This window comes from Hemitrygon akajei, chromosome 10 (assembly GCF_048418815.1).
Source record: "Hemitrygon akajei chromosome 10, sHemAka1.3, whole genome shotgun sequence".
Classification (NCBI taxonomy): Eukaryota; Metazoa; Chordata; class Chondrichthyes; order Myliobatiformes; family Dasyatidae; genus Hemitrygon; species Hemitrygon akajei.
Genome location: NC_133133.1, coordinates 149292183 through 149309721, shown reverse-complemented (window position 1 = coordinate 149309721; position 17539 = coordinate 149292183). Strand labels below are relative to the sequence as shown.

The 17539-nt window shown below is 39.6% G+C and overlaps 2 protein-coding genes across 3 annotated transcripts in view; one reads left to right on the top strand and one right to left on the bottom strand.

Annotated features, from left to right (window-relative positions):
* Positions 1 to 2762: 2762 nt before the first annotated feature.
* The window catches only part of LOC140734808 (uncharacterized), a 65179-nt gene continuing 50402 nt past the window's right edge, over positions 2763 to 17539 (bottom strand). The window contains exons 3-4 of one of the 2 annotated variants that reach the window (XM_073059357.1): positions 4741 to 4925; positions 2763 to 4277 (exon numbers count right to left, since the gene is read on the bottom strand). In XM_073059357.1, coding sequence (XP_072915458.1) covers positions 3444 to 4277; positions 4741 to 4925 — 1019 coding nt within the window. In that variant the 3' untranslated portion in view covers positions 2763 to 3443. The remainder of the gene's footprint in view (positions 4278 to 4740; positions 4926 to 17539) is intronic. The other variant, XM_073059358.1, reaches the window with a different exon arrangement.
* The window catches only part of foxm1 (forkhead box M1), a 33779-nt gene continuing 29675 nt past the window's right edge, over positions 13436 to 17539 (top strand). Inside the window, exons 1-2 of the mRNA XM_073059356.1 lie at positions 13436 to 13721; positions 14850 to 15530. Coding sequence (XP_072915457.1) covers positions 14894 to 15530 — 637 coding nt within the window. The 5' untranslated portion in view covers positions 13436 to 13721; positions 14850 to 14893. The remainder of the gene's footprint in view (positions 13722 to 14849; positions 15531 to 17539) is intronic.

The window sequence follows — 17539 nt, the reverse complement described above, 5'->3', positions numbered from 1 at the left end:
TTCTAATTGTGATTTATAATTTAAATTTTTATTATATTTACTTTGATTTGTACTTCAGGGGGCACGAAGAGCAGAAACAAATATCACTGTGATGATTGTACGCTCTAGTATCAATTGTTTGGTGACAATAAAGTATTTGTATTGTATTTGTATCATTTGTAGCAGCTCCTCCACCTCAAACTGAGTTGCATTGCCTAAAATAGAGCTCCGTATTCCAGATGTAATCTGATTTATGTATCTGGCTTTATTGTAGTTGACTGTGGTGAGTTGGCTATTTGTCATGAATCACAGCTGTTATCTATAAAGTTGTTTTTCTATTTTCTGCAGAACGTGGCTTAAGTGAAAACAGTTCATCTTTTTAAAAAAAGTACAAAATACTGTTTTATGGCAAAGAGACATTAACATTGAGTTTCTATAGCTAATATATGTAAACCTTACTGGGACCATATATTTAAAAGCATATATGATTTAGGCTGCATACTGAAGAAATGTGTGGAAATGGGGAGGATACAAGTTCACTTCAACACTGTCTGAAATGAGAATATGATGACATAGTTGAAAGAATCTGGTTTATTACCACAAAAATGCTAAAAGAGCTTAAAGACCATAAAGATGGGAAGAGAGTATGCAGAAACAAATTTGTGATAGTCCGGGAACAATTATGCAAAATGAGGTGCAAGATGTTAAAAACAGGATTGAAAAAGTTCACAATTTGCTAGACCATGAACTGCATGACTTTGGAGAGCAACAAAAGTAAACGATGGGAACAGATGAAGGCAGATGGCATTTAGGGTATTGTTCAGGTGAGGTACAAAATCAATAAAGACTATGTTGTTATGTTGAAATGTGTACTTTCAAGTGGTAATATCTCTTAATAGTCCACCCATTCAATAATGGTTAGTGAGTAATGTGCTGCAGCAAAATATACTGGTGCATATTCTATGAATTTTTTATTTTTTCATTATTTTCTTCATATTCATAAGCTATGTGCTTATGTGCTATGCTGAGACACCAAGTGGAAGCAAATCAGTTGTCACATGAGTAGTCTAGTCTGGTTCCACTCACTTCCCAGCTTAGAGGCACAGCAACAAGTTGTTTCAGCCCTCTAACACTGACAACCGAAGATCAAGTCTTGTTTATCAATGAATTTGTATACAGGAAAGGGATCAGTGGCACATTGCATTCTATCAGCAGGTGACTGAGCCACACATGCAAAATCCCTTCATCACTTTACTCAGAGAGCTACAGCATGTATTGGCACCAATAATGCAGAGTTATGTGTGTGCATTTCCACTTACCACTTTACAACCTCTGCCTCTACTTCCCCACTCTTCTCACCAGGCTCCATCTGCCATTTTTTTCTCCCCTTCATAATAAGCTTGATGTGGGCAGTTCATATGATGTATATCTACATTGATCTTACCAATCACAAAAAGCAAAGGAACATTGGCATCCAAGGCAGTCCAGAAAATTGGCTCAGTCAAGGAACCAAAAGATAATGGTTACCAGGCTGCTACCTGTACGATTCCACAAGGCTTAACACAATATTTGGCCATAAGGAAGGGGAAAGCTAGCGGATATAGCGAGTCTTATCAGTTGGGCAAAACATGTCAAATGGAATTTGATGCAGTGCTGCACAATGCAAGCAACATATAGTACTCGATAAGATTTGGAGTGTTATTAAGAGACACAAGTTCCTTGTATTGTCTGTTCACATATCCTTTAAAAAAAATAGAACAGGACAGCTAGTTGCTTAAAAAGAAACATATGGGATACTTTTTCTATTAGCTAAGGCATGATATTTTTTTTAAAAGACAAGAGGAGGAGATTTACAATGCTGCCAGCATTAAGAACTATTAGCTGAGGAAAGATTAGATGGTCCGAGTTTTCTTTAAATAACAAAAGAGGCAGAGAAATACTTAAAATTAAAATATTATATATCTACATTATTAGATAAACAGGAGGGACCACTTTCCCTTAAGTGAGGCATCAAAAACAAAGTAGGAGCATAGACTTAAAGAAATAGGAAGAATGAGGAAATACTCTGTGGGTAGAAAAAAAATCACTACATGGTTAAAAACAGAAACCCACACTGCAATTTACAGTGCCTGGATGTGTACTTCAAGAATACACATCATGATCTGCAAGGGCTTAAAATGGAACACTTGGTTAAAATGGAATGAATGGGTAGGTCAGGCAGGATGGACCAAAGGGCCTCCTACTGCAAATTTTCTATAATTTCAGTAGGAATTGGTTAGCTAATTTTCCTCAGCAACAGTAAGTGGAAAAAATGTTGAATTTTTAATGATTTTTTGCAAGGTATTCAAAATGTTATCCTTGTGAATCTATTATATAAACTATAGCACATCTGGATCCCAACCATAAAAGGTTAAATTAAAATTCCCCATTAACCTATCATATCAGGCAATTTAGCAGCAAGAGAAAGGCAAGAAATCAAAATGACACTTCAAATCAGATAACCAGGAATTGAGAAACACATGCACATCCGCATTGAATTACATAAATTTTGACAGCAGACGATCAGAGAACCTGGCTACAGATTCTATTCTGATTTGTAAAATTCTGTCTCATTTCCTTGTTCTTTTCCCTGTACTAGATTTTGCATACTAACTTAAATAAATGAGATGAAAGGCCACAAAAACAAATTTAAACATCTTATTAAAATGATTAAGACCAACTAAAGCACTGTTTGGACTCATTTCTGAATAACACCTTAAAGGGAAATATTCACAACGTTCTACTTTAACTTTGGTAATTTTATTTCAGCTTACTGTACATTGATGTGAGAGATTTATGTAAAGTACATATTCAAGAGGTGTGAAATTGGCGAGTGTCACCATAATTCAATAGAAAGGCATGGTAAAATTAATTTTAGAAAAAACAGGTACAGTAATGTTTTAATTTCTTACATTGAAACTTACTTGAAATTACCAATTTCCAGATTTCAAGTAGTTTTATTGACAAAATCAATACTCCTTAGAAACTGACTAAACCTATGGATAGGGCTCTTAGCTTGAAGACCAAATTACTGTTACTTTAACAATCTGGAATTAAAACAAAATTCCTTTAACAGACAGCTGGATAACCATTTAAAACAGGACTGTAACACAGGAATATAGTGGACATCAGGCAAAGATAATTTTCTTTTTACCGAACTGAACATAACACTTCATCATCAGACATTTGAAATTGAATCTGGGACAACGCTGTCCAAATCTGCAAGGTGTAGAAGTTGTAGATTAAAATGTTGTTTTGAACTCTGAGAAAGTTTTAAATAAACTGCACAGCTACCATTTAAAGGGTAATCCTGCTACAGAGTCTTACTTCACATAAACTGTTTTAATCACAATTCAAGTGGTAATTTTTTTTTAAAATGCACAGATTGCAATCTACATTAACAAAATAAGACTGAGAATGCAACTTTAAGAGCCAACAAGCACATTAGTGCTGGTCAATTTTCCATGGTCTTTCAGGTACTGCATGATATGTGGCCGTCTTCGCCAAGTTGCTTTGAGTCCATATTCATGTTCTGGTGTGTCCTGGACAAAAACATCTGCTGATGTAGCTTTGTCAGAAAAGTCATTTAGTCCAGAACACTTGTCTATGCAGTCTAACAGTCCACAAGGGAGAGGAGTTATATTGCGTTTATTCAATTCATTATTTTTTAGTACACTACAAATATTTTTCTGGAAGGCGGCTCGTGAGGGCATACCATCAGCTGTGGGAGTGCTAACATGTGGTAAAGTGAACTCATCAGATGACTGAGAAGAGTGCTCTGAAAGTGAAATTTCTGTTTCATCCGAGTCTACTCCCATTTGCTTGTTGATTGAATTCAATGGAGGGCAGAAACTAGAACTTTTCACAGGTATATTCCCAGCTGTACTCTTGCCAACCAAACTTCTCTTTGCTGCAGATCTTAGACTATATTTCTGCTTGTCCAGAGCATCTAAATTCTGAGCTTTTCTAAAGGTGTCAACTTTACGGCGTTGGCTCTTGCTTCCCAAGAATGATGTTTTATTTGTTCTGAATGCAACTTTTCCACTGGTTTGAACATTCTGACAGGTGCTAAATTCAACTTTGTGGTTTTCCTTCTGAACAGGTATCCCTCCATTACCAAGAAATGTCAAAGGAACAAAACTCCTTCTCACAGAACCTGGTTTTGATGAAACACTCTGTTTGCTGTAGACTTTATGTTGTTTCACTCTATTAGATTTTTGTTTGCATCTTGGTATTGTAGTATCAAACTCTGGCAGCACCTGGGGGAAATGAGGGCAAGAAAAATAACTAAACAGTAACAAAAATCCAAACAGTTGGCACTATCTTACACGACTATCACAGCAATCAAATCCACCCAACAGAGTCTTCAAAATCAAATATTTTGCAACAGGTTTAATGAAGGTGGTTGGGTGGTGAGAATGAAATTACTTAATTGTCCACATGCCAACAATATATTATTTTGAAAGGCGCAGCAAATTAGCTGTATTTTTTTCAAATACAGTCATAGAGCCAGCAATGAGCCTTGCAGAGTATACGATTACATGGATCTGACCACAAAGAGGAAAAATAGTTCAACAGTTTGTAATAATTACACTGCTTACAATCTAACATTAAGCATGTACTTTATCATAACATTTAAAATTGCTTAGGGAATTTTGGCATAATGGAAGAAAGTTAATAAATCCCTCAAATAAGAGAACAAAAGGTACAAATATGACACACCCACGTGAATGCAGATCTCTGGTCAACAGGTATACAGGAAACTTGGCGGGGGTTTACTGCAGATGTTAGAGACGAGACTTCCTTGTACTTTTCTGTCTTTAGTGGACTCTCCAGGAACAGCAAGGGTGGTTTCTTGGATTGGCTGAGCTTCTTTTTACGGGGCATCAAGCACCCAACATCTCGGTCTCAGTATTGAAAGGTGGGGTGGGGGGGGAAGAAGAAAAAGTTAAATGGTTATTTAACAATAAACTGTGTTTCTTATCGTAGTTTATTAGGTTAAGTAGCTAAGCAATATAGATAAATATGACACCAATATCTTTGGTCTCCGTATATTTCAACTAAAAAAGAGAATATAATATTTGGGAGAAAGGATTTGCTGAGTGAATATACTCGAGTTAATAGAACAATTTGGTTGCCTCATTTTAATACACACACATGCACAAAATTATTGTAACAGTCAACTTCAAGAGAATAAAATTGTACCACCCTTCATGAAACCAAAAGACAAAATTTAAAGTAAATTTATTATCAAATACATATACAACTGAGGTTCATTTTCTTGTGCACATATCAAAAAATCCAATAATCATAATAGAGTCAATGAAGACTACCGGGCAACCAGTGTGCAAAAGACAACAAATTGCAAATACAAAAGAAAAAATAGATAAATAAGCAATAAATATTGAGAACATGAGATAAAGTGTCTTTGAAAGTGAGTCCATAGATTGTGAGAACGGTTCAGTGTTGTAGTGAATGAAATTATCCCCTCTGGTTCAAGGGACAGAACCCAAGGTTGCTGTACCTCCTTCCTGACGGCAGCAGCAAGAAGAGAGCATGACCTGGGTGGTGGGAGTCCCTGATAATGGATGCTGCTTTATTGTGACAATGCTCCATGTAGATGAATGGAGAGGGCTTTACCCATGATGGTCTGGGCCATATCCACTACTCTTTGTAGGATTTTCTGATCAAGTTCATTGGTGTTTCCATGCCAGGCTCTGCTGGAGCCAGTCAATATACTCTCCATCACACATCTATGGAAGTTTGTGAAAGTTTTAGATGTCATGCCAAATCTTTGCAAACATCCAAGGAAGTAGAGGGGCTGCCATGCTTTCTACAAAATTGCACTTACATGCCCGGCCCAGGACAGGTCCTCTGCAATGAGGAATGCTGACCCTTTCCATCACTGAACCCCCGATAAGGACCGGCTCATGGACCTCTGGTTTCATCTTAAGTTATAAATGTCTGCCAAATTGTAATTGACAACAGCATCAAGGCAGATAGATGTCAATATTTTGCTTTTATCAACAGTAAAGAAGGCAAAGCTTAGGAGGGTTAATGGCATCTAACGGCGACTCCTTTGCTTGCATCTTCGGAAACAGCACTATTTCCATCTTTAATATCTCTATTTTTCTCTTTAAGGTTTCTTTTGGAGTTACACGCTGACTATGGTTCTTTGTGGGAATGGGACCCGTTCTCGGGATTCCATAACTAGTCATTGTTCGGTACACCAAAGGCTCGGCCTAAGAGTCCGGCTCGAATTTGGAGGCCGAGGATCTCGGGGCTCTGGAGACGGGCGGATCGAGGGTCGGTGTCACGACGGGAGTTCCGTGTGCTGTTGGGGGAGTCGGGATATCTGCTGCCTGCCTGGAGACCCGGGATCTTTGTGATCTTCAGGCACAGAGTTCGGAAAAAAGCAATGTAACAGACTTCTAACATCGTAAGCGAGTTGTTTGTTATGTCTCTCCGCTCGCTGGCAAAATGGAGACACCTCTTTCTCCTTTAATAGGGAGAGAAAGAGAGAGGTAGAACCTGTGGTAGGTCAAATACCGGGTGAAGCATGAAGTCTTTGGGGTAACTGCAAGTCTCTGTTGTTGCTATCACTTTGTGGATGCTTGAGCGCTCGGTGCCGATGCCTGCTGTTTTTTGCCAAGGGGGTGGGTAGAGAAGTGGAGATTATTGCTCGCTGCTGCTTACGTGCAGGAGGGGGGAGCTGGGGGTGGGGACATTTAATTGTTGTTCATACTTTGGGGCACTCCTCTGTTTTCGTGGATGGTTACAAAGAAAAAGCATTTCAGGATGTATACATTTCTCTGACATCAACTTATACCTTTGAACCTTTGAATTACAAAAGGTACTATCCCACAAACAGCAACAATGTTCATGGTCAAGTAGTATTTGATGCAAGAAGGGTTGCCAAAAAAATGAGAGAATTCCCTGTCATTCTGCAGACTCTACCATCAGCTTATCTAAACTGGCAAATGAAACCTTGTTTTAACACCGTATTCTTAAAGTGTCACTAAAGTGATGGCTTAAATCCACACATTCCAACTCAGACAAAAGCAATTCGAGTAAAACTGACTAGTGAATCAAATGGTGGATAAATCTCCACAATCAGTAGTTCTAATTTGACTGAATTAACACAAGGCAAATAAGGGCTGTTATCAGTAGATAGACAAAGCTATCAATTAATCCCAATGCTATTTCCATTATTGTTTGCCTATTCATAGGAGTAGTGCTCATTTTGGATAAGGAATACATTATTTATTTTGTTTTACAGGATCTGATTGCCACTAGCAAAGCCAGCCTCAAATATCCTCCATAATTTGGTGATGAGCCACTTCCTTGAACTGCTGCAGTCTTTAAAGTAAAGGCACACCCACAATGCTGTTGTGGAGAGAGCTTCAGGATTTAAACCCAATAATGGAACATTATTTTCAAGTCAGGATAATGTTGTAGTTTAGGCAAGTAACTGCAGTGACATTTGAGAAGGGAATAAACATTTGAGTTTGTAATGGTCTTTCCTTTTAATCCAATTTTCAGAATTTGAAAGAAATTGTCCACACTGTAAAACTTAATTATTTAATACATCTGAATTTAAGAGTAAGAAATTGGACAACTTTATAGATTAAAATTCTATTTAAAAAATGCAGATTTTGAGAAAATTTGAGAGAGAACTTTTTCCAGTCAGTGAGTAATTGGAATCTGGAATACAGTATCTGAAGGGGTGATGAGGCAAGTCATCAAAAATTATTTAAATATTTAACTAAGCATTTGAAGCACAATGACAGAAGTCTACCAGCCAAATGTTGGAAAGTGGAGTTAGTATGGTTAGGCAATTGATGGTCAGCATGGACACAGTGAGCTTATTTTTGTGCTCTCTAAATCAAGCATTCTTACGTGATCTGCTCTCAATAAAGAGAAGAAATTTCACCAATGGGGTTATCAAGAAGCATTTTCTTTCCAAAACATGGTCACTGATGCCCAGTTCAAATTTCATCCAGGTTATTCAGGTCCAGACCTCATCAGTGTAGGTTCAAAGACAAACCCAAAAGCTGAATTCCAGAGGTGATAAAAGATCAACATCAAATTGAATTAGAAAGGATACATACTTGTTGGCCAGCACAGATATTGTGGGCCAAAGTGCCCACTTTCATGCTGTTTCACTCATTCCCAAAATTCTGGAAGAAGTTATTTCACCTACCCATTGAAGTGAATGGCATAAACAAAGATGAGAAACACATTAAAATTTAGAGAAAAGGTGCAAAACCAAAGTAACCAAGTCCAATGGATTATTGACCATTATCTGAAAAGGTGTTGGGGCAAAACCAAAATGCAATAGCTCCCTGAAAGTGGCTATCCAGGTTGACAGGGTGGTTAAGAAGGCATATGGCATGCTTAATTTTATTAGTCGAGGGACTGACTTCAAAAGTTAGGAAGTTATGTTGCAGCTTTATAAAACTAGTTAGGCCACATCTGGAGCATGCATACAGATCTGGTCACCCCATTATAGGAAGGATGTTGAGGCTTTGGAGAGGCTGCAGGTAGAGGTTTGTCAGGATGCGCCTGGTTTAAAGAGCATGTTCTATAATGATAGGTTCGACAGACGTGTTGTTTTCTCTGGGCAGCAGAGGCTGAGGGGATTTATTAGAGTTTCATAAGATTTTGAGAGGGGTAGTTAGAATAGAGAGGCAGTCTATTTTTCCCAGGTTTGAAATGTTTACCAGAGGACATGCATTTAAGGTGAGAAGGGGTAGGTTCAAAGGAGATGTGAGGTGCATTGCTTTCTTTTTAAATATAGACACAGAGTAGTGGGTGCCTGGAATGATGGTAGAGGAAAATACATTAGGGATTTTTAAGAGACTTTTAGATAGGCACATGAATGAGAGAGAAATGGAATGATATGGACATTGTGTAGGCAGAAGGAATTACTTTAGCTGGTGATTAGATTACTAATTTAATCAGTTCAGCACATCATTGTGGGTTCTGTGCTGTACTGTTCTATGTTCTGTTTCAGATGTACAAAATCCAAACAAAGTACAATCTGAATTTATAGCTTTGTGCATCTCGAAAAAATTGATAATCTTTTAGGAGAATACAGCGCAGTTTCAGCGGTATATTCAGGCTGAGAGTTAAATTGTGAAAATAAGCTCTGCAAGTTTATTTGGATGTTCTAGACTCCATGTTGAAAGTTGAAAAATGGATCTCTTATGATTTTCCTTTTGATAGAAAAACTGTTTCCTCTAGTGGTTGAATTCAGAATGACAGACAATAATCTAAAGAAATCAAGCTAAATTCATGAGGAAGCCATTCCCTACCTGTGCTCCAATCTTCACATTGATTATCTGAAAAGTTCTGCAGCAATTGGGATAAACAGAGCCTCAACTGGATCTGTTTATCCTAATTATTCAAGGATCTCAATACTTACTTTCAGTGATTTCTTGATTTCACTGATCATTTTGATAGTAGTGTACATCCCATCACAGGCCAATGAGGAGCAGACTCTAGACAAGGGGTTCCCAACCTTTTTTATGCCATGGCCCAATACCATTTAGAAAGGGGTCCGTGGACCCCCAGGTTGGGAAACCCTACTCTAGGCAAACTGAGCAATGTGATCAACAGACATGAAACAGCACATTCTGATGCTTCCCCCATCATTTTGGGGTATTTCAACCAGGCCAGCTTGAAAAATCTCTAAATAATTATTACCAGCAAATCACTTGTAGTACTAGAGGAAGCAAAACACCGAACCACTGTTAAACTACAATCAAAAGTGTTCTCCATGATATTCCAGACCCACACTTCAGAAAGTCTGATCACCTGGCTATACTTCTATCCCCTGAGTATAGGCAGAGACTGAAGACTGCAGCACCAGAAGTGATGACCAAGGCGGCACGGACAAGGGAGGTGTAGCACCACTTACAGGACTACTCCGAGTCGGTGGACTAGACTATATTCGGGGATTCATCTTCAAGTCTGAATGAGTACGTCACAGCTGACACTGACTTCATTAAGACCTGTGTGGAGGAGTGTGTGACTACGAGAACTTGCTGTACATACCCAAATCAAAAGCTAGGAGGTTCGTAGTCTGCTGAGAGCTAGAGCTGTGGCATTCAAGCCTAGCGACCCATGTCTCTGCAAGAAAACCAAGTACAACTTGCAGAGGGCTATTTCCAGAGCTAAGGAGGTTCTCGGCCCAAAACAACAACTGTACTTATCTTTCCATTGATGCTGCCTGGCCTACTGAGTTCCTCCAGCATTGTGTGTGTTGCTTGAACAATTTCATGCAAGGTTGGAAGCAACATCGGATGCACGTCAACTCTGACAGGGTTTGCAACCCATTACTTCCTACAAAGCGAAACCTAACATCACAAATGGCAGTGATGCTTCACTCTCAGACGAGCTCAACGCCTTTCATGTTCACTTTAAAAGGGAGAATAAAAATACTGCTATAAGAATCCCTGCAGCACCCTAGGACCCTGTGTCTTGGAGGCTGCGTCAGGCTGCTTTTCAAGAGGGTGAACACTTGCAAGGTGACAGGCCCGACAGAGTACCTGGTTAGGCTCTGAAAACTTGTGCCAACCAACTAGAAGGGGTGTTCAAAGACATTTTTAATCTCTCATTGCTATAGTCGGAAGTTCCCACCTGCTTCAAAAGGGCAACAATTCTACCAGAGACCAAGATGATTAGAGTGAGCTGCCTTAACGTCTATCATCCAGTAGCACTCACATCTATGGTAATGAAGTGCTTTGAGAAGTCATTTATGCCTAGAATCAACACCTGCCTCAGCAAAGACCTGGACCCCTCACTATAATAGGTCAATAGCGGACACAATCTCATTGGCTCTCCACGTGCCCTTAGAGTATCTGAATAATACAAATACGTATGTCAGGGTACTGTTTGTTGACTAAAGCTCAGCATTTAACACCATCATTTCTATCGTTCTGATCAAAAAGCTCTAAAACCTGGGCCTCTGTACCTCCCTCTGCAACTGGATCCTGGACTTCCTAAATGGAATACCACAATCTGTGCAGATTGGAAATAACATCTTCTCGCTAACAATCAACACTGGCGCTCCTCAGGAACGTGTGCATACCCTACTGCTCTACTCTCTTTACACCCATGACTATATGGCCAGGCACAGCCCAAATACCATCTATAGATTTGCTGACGATACAACTATTGTTGGCAGAATCTCAGATGGTGACAAGAGGGCATACAGGAGCGAGATATACCCGTTAGTTGAATGGTTAAATTAATCAGCTCCATCATGGGAACTAGCCTTGGTAGTATTCATGGCATCTTCATGATGCAGTGCCCATCATTAAGGACCCCCATCACCCAGGGCATGCCCTCTTCTCATTGCTGACACCAGAAAGGAGGTACAGAAGCCTAAAGGCACACAATGATTCATGAACAGCTTCTTTCCCTCTGCCATCCATTTTCTGAATTGAACCCATGAACACTACCTCACTACTTTTTTAGTTCTATTTTTTGAACTAATTTATTTTAACTATTTAATTTATATACTTACTGTATTTCAGCTTTCCCCCTCTATTAACATGTATTGCACTGAACTGCTTCTGCAAAGTTAACAAATTTCACAACACATGCCAGTGATATTAAACCTGATTTTGAAACCAGTTGTTCATAAAAGTCGTAATTGAAAGCAACCGTTGATTCATCATCTAATTGAATGACACACCTAGTTCGCAAAGCTGAAGAGTTACATTCTAGTGGAATCAGATAAAGAAAGCAGATTTTCTGAAAATTATTTTAAAGCCAACAGCCCAAGAAACTAGTCATAATGGGCCCTAACAATGTTAAACCTGAGGCTTCAATACATTAGACTGCAAATAGAATATATATATTCCCCCTTTCAGTTAAGTATAAATTTCAATATTATAAACTAACTACAGTACATTAAACCAGTTGTTCTTAGGATAATAGTTTCTATACATTAGTCATACAGCATGGGAACAGGTCCGTGTCTGTCAAAATACTCCATCCAAGCTAGTCCCGTTTCCAAACATTTGCCCAATACTCTAAATCTATCCAATCTATGTACTAATGTTTTTTTTAAGCTATTATTGTGCCTGCCTCCGCCACTTAAACTGGCAGCTCATTCCACATAGATACAACCCTTTGTTTAATAGAAGTTACTCTAAATTTTAAAAAATATCTGAGGAATAATTCAGAAGACTTTATCTGAGAGCAGTATTTGTACTTCAGTGGAAGGACACTATAAAAAAATCCCCTTTCCCAATTATAAAGAATTTCAACTTGAATAAAATTATAAAATATTTTAGGAAAAGGTCACACTTAGCTCATTTGTGATCCAACAGTCATTACATTGATGATATTTTAAATATGCACCTGTTTTTAAATGTAGTATTTGTGCCTTTGTAATGATTGTGATGATTGATTGCTGCAGCAGTTTCTTTCCCCGAATATCTTGCTGCATCAATCTGTGAAGAGATGTTGAATATTTCTTATAATATCCCAATTCTTGAATTTAACATTACCCCATTACAATAATCTACCATTTAATTTATTTTGTTTTCAACAGACCTCACATTCATAAGTGTTGCAACCAATTATGCCTCCAGCTAAGGGATGCAACTTCATCTCCTCAAAATTAAACCACTTTTTTTACAATTTAATTGTGTTTTCTTCTGGACCATGCTACTTCATAAAAGTTCATTGGGTGCTTTCCAGCTATCTCTAATTACAGGAAAATAAGGTAAGTATTTCAAGTTGTTACAATTGTCTATCGTTATTTGATAATAAAAAGGAGTAGTTTGTTCCACAGAGTTATACGGTACAGAATTACCTCAGTTGAATGAATTACTTCCACTAAACAATCCACATTCTTATTCCTTGCTAGATTGTGCTGGCCTACACAATATGCCCGCTGTTGTTCTTAACCAGTAACCATAGTATTTTTGACTCACCCAGCTTCTACGACCACCAATATACTACTCTTCTCCCTTATAACACTCACGTATATAACACTATCCTCCGGGACACCATTTTTAGTTGCTAGTAGTATCCCCCATGTTCAATCATTTAATAGCAATCCCTGCCCTGTGTTCCTGGCTGCACTTCCTGTAACTTTGCACATCTTTTAGACTACATTCCGACTACCACTGTTAAAGAACATCGAAAGCCCGTGCCCGGATAAATACTACCTTTTCAGCAGCTCGAAATTCTCACATCACCACCCAACATTGACCGGTAACTGTTGCACCAACCCGCCGTCTCCCATTGGCCCATGGGCGTCACAACGTCGCCAGCGCCAAGACGCTTTAGCTTCCCCATTCGCCGTTTGCATCCCACCTGACCCTCAAACTGCCATGCCATTGGTTCGAGGGATAGAACGCTGGAAATTCAAACAAAATCTAACTGCTGGCAAACTGTTACAAGAAACCTAGAGGCAATTCGGCGGCCTGGCAAGAGCGACCGCGCACAGGCTGGGCGGAGGAGCAGAGCCGGCTAGGGTGGCGACCCAGACTCCAGGAGTGGCCCGATCAAAGCGAAGCGGAGGTCGGGCAGATAACTAGCACGGGAGGTCAGGACGTAGACCCAGCGGGAACCCGCACAGCACAGTCCGGCTGGGACTTTGCCATCGCCGTCCCCGGAATGCCCCCGATCGTAAACTAAGACAGGGTCGAGGTCACTTTGCTGGACTCGCTAATATGCAGGTGAGCGCAGAGATATCGGCATCCGGCCTGCACAGTATTCGACCCGCCCCAGGCCTCGGTGTAAAACTGTCCAGGGCTCCAGAGTCTCCCCGCTCTGCTGTTTCCGCACCGATGCTTATCTGACCTTGCAGCCCACGGGCGCTGCTGGTGCAGGCTGCCGCGTTAACAAATGTGCACTTAACTATTCGATGCTCAGTTCAGGTGACCACCTGAATGGACACATTCCTAGCTTAAGCCAACTGAAATCCAGTTCAGCAGACAATCTGTCAGAGGAACCGGTCAATATTAGTCCTGATGTGGGACTTCGACAATTCCTTTGCTCAGGTGTGCTCAGTTCCTGCGGCAGTTCTTTGCTGGTGTCTCTCTCTCTTTGCTGGTGGAGTTCGGTTCAAGTGCTACCTCATGCAAAACTACACTCGTAGTTTTAGTTTCTTGGGGTCGCTAATGATAGCGGCACATTTACTGAATTGGGACCTTGTAGAATATTTTACTAGAAACTGAGCAGACCCGTGATCCCCTTTAATGTCTGTCAAAAAGAGCGTAGTCACCCATTTCCGTTTCCTGAACTCGACTTTCTTCCATTCGCTCAGTTGTCAATTTCAAAATCCTTCCTCTCTTTTTTTAAGTATTTGCTTGACCCTAACAAATCGTGTATTGCGATCTTAACTTATAAAGGGGACTTCTTAAACGTCTCTTAAGACCGGTTTCGTCACCTTTCCAAAAAAAATTTGAATTCCAAGTTGACTGTAACCAACTGAAAATTTCCAGTCATTCTATTCTTAATGATGGATCTTACTATATTTCCCCGTAACAATTCCCTGATTACCTATTCTCACCCGCAAAGTGCTATGTCTAACTTCACACTTTAAAAGAGTACAGTAGTCCCAAATTCAAATCTCATGGTTAAAGACTATAACATCTGCAGTTGTCTCAGCTACTTCCTTCAAAACTTTAGGGTGGACATCTGATCCCAATCACCTTTGGTATTGTTATTTTCTTGTCTAAGTACTTTTCATTCATTAGCATGTATATTTAATTGTATACTTAATGTACTATGGGTCATATTTGGTCTATGATTTGTTACCTTTATTTTTGATTAAGTGAAAATTTCTAAACATAATGTTGCAGGCACATACTTGTACATTACTGAATGAGCTCCTGCTGCACTAAGAATGAAGGCCAGTCCGAGGAGGCCCTTGATTCTGAAACGGAGGAAACGTCCCCTGACCTTCAGTAACCCTGTGGATACAAAGGACAATGCTGCTGAGGAAAAAAGTCCTAGGAGCAAATGCAAATCTATGGCTGGAGATTTTGATGGAGCTCATGCCTGCCCAAGTAAAGATGTTTTGGGAACATCACTAAAAAACACAGCCAATGACATTCAAAAATTTCCAGAAGGGATTCGGATTGTAAACCATCCTTCCATTCCCAACACTCAAGTCGTGTTAATTCCGAGAAATGCTGATCTTCAAAGCATCATAGCAGCACTCACTGCGAAGGGAAAAGAAAGTGGCAGTAATGGTCCCAAGAAATTTATTCTTCTGAGTAGTAATGCAACTTCTCACCAAAGTCCGCTTTTGGGAAGTAATAATCCCTCCTCGACCCAGAATGGTTTTCCTAATTTGTTAGAGAGCAGCCAAAAATCTCTGGAGTTCCATGAAGAATCGAACATGAAAGCTACCGCTTCAGATGGGAAAGTGACATTACTGGACTCTGCAAACAGTATCAGCATCAAAAAGGAGGAGATGTGCACCAACATCCCTGAAACACTGGTGCCATCAGCTTTGTATGATCTAGACACTGATACAGGTAAGAAACATTCCTTTGTGTTATTATTATACCTGACAGAGAGGTTAACTGACAATACATTATCTGGATAATTAAATACTAATCAGCAAGATTCTTTCTCATATTAAATACTATGTACAATGTTATCTCTGACAATCTATGTAGTGAAGAGGAGAATGTGTTAGCTGCACGTAGACAGTGCCTAAGGTCAGGATCAAGCCTGTGTATCTGGAGCTTGAGACAGCTGCACTAACTGCTGTGTACAATACTGTGGAACATAATTACAAGAGCACTTGTGATATTTTGACAATAGCTCTCAGAAAAGTAGAACCAGATCAATTTAAAGCCACACTCGCTACATTCACAGGATATAATGAATAGATAATATAAATTTCCATGCAAGAGAAATCTGTGGAATTCATTGCCACAGACGGCTGTGGAGCTAAGTCTTTGGATATATTTAAAGTGGAGATTGTTAAGTTCTTGATTACTAAATGTGTGAAAGGTTACGAAGAGAAGGCAGGAGAATGGTGTTGAGAGGGATAATAAGTCAGAGATGATGAAATGCCGAACTGACTCGATGGACCATGTGGCCTCATACTGCTCCTATTTCATATGATCTTATAAATCGTTCAATTCTCTTTATTTTTACAGTTTACATTTGTCATTCTTCTATGTTAAATTTCATCTGCTATTGGTAGCCTTCTCTCAATTCGTACACTTCCAAGTTTTAGTCCCATTTCAAGCCTTGCTTTGATAAAACCTGCAAGGTATAGGAGGCGATTTGGCCTATTGCGTCTGCTCTGCCATCTCATCATGGTTGATCGATTTCCTCCTCTGCCCCAATCTCCTGCCTTCTCCCCATATCGCTTCATGCCCTGACCAATCAAGAATCTATCAAACTCGCCTTAAATATGCATACAGATTAGGCCTCCACAGCTGCCTATGGCAATTAATTCCACAGATTCACTACTCTCTAGCTAAAGAAATTCCTCCTCATCTCTGTTCTAAAAGGACGCCCCTCTATTCTGAGGCTGTGTCCTCTGCTCTTCGATTCTCCCACCATAGGAAGCATCCTCTCCACATCCACTCTATCAAGCCCTTTCACCATTTGACTGACTTCGATGAGGTCACTCCTCATTCTTCTGAATTCCGGTGAATATGGGCCGACAGCCATCAAACGCTCTTAATATGACAAGCTATTTAAACCTGGAATCATTTTGATGATCCTCTGAACAATTTCCATTTTCAGCACATCAGACTCATCAGAATAAGACTGAACAAGATAAGAATGGTGCTTAAGATAAGAGTGCTTAAGAATGGCCTGCTTTGCCCGGATTCAGCATTTCATTGACTGCATTTGAGTTTATCAAACCACTTACTGATCACCTACTAACGAGAAGGGCCGCCACTTAAGTGTAAAGCTAGCCAGTAGCCATAAGATGGCTTCCCTGCAAGTGTGGTTGCGGTCCTGAGCAGCTGCATCTGGTAGAATTCAATTTCCCCCAAGCCCTTCACATTTCAAAACAGTCTCAAGACACGGGAATACCAGTTTGGAAAAAAAAATGAGTTGATAATATATCTGCGGAATGAGGCCCAAGAATATCAAAATCAGATTTAATATCTCCGGTGTCTGTTGCAAAATTTGTTAACCTAGCAGCAGCAGTACCACAATAAATATATAAAAAGACCATTTACAGTAAGTACAAATATTAAATAGTTAAATTTAAAATAGTGCAAAAGCAGAAATAATAATAATAAAAAGTAAGGTAGTGTTCATGGGTTTGATTTCCATCTTGAAATTGGATGGCAGGGGTGGAAGAAGCTGTTCTTGAATCACTGAGCATGTACCTTCAGGCTTCCGTACTTCCTTCCTGGTGGTAGCAATGAGAAGAGGCCATGTCCAGGGTGATGAGGGTCCTTAACAATGGGCACTACCTTTCTGAGGCACCGCTCCTTAAAGATGTCTTGGATCCAAGATGGGGCTGACTAACTTTACATCTTTCTGTAGCTTTTGTGCAGTAACCTCC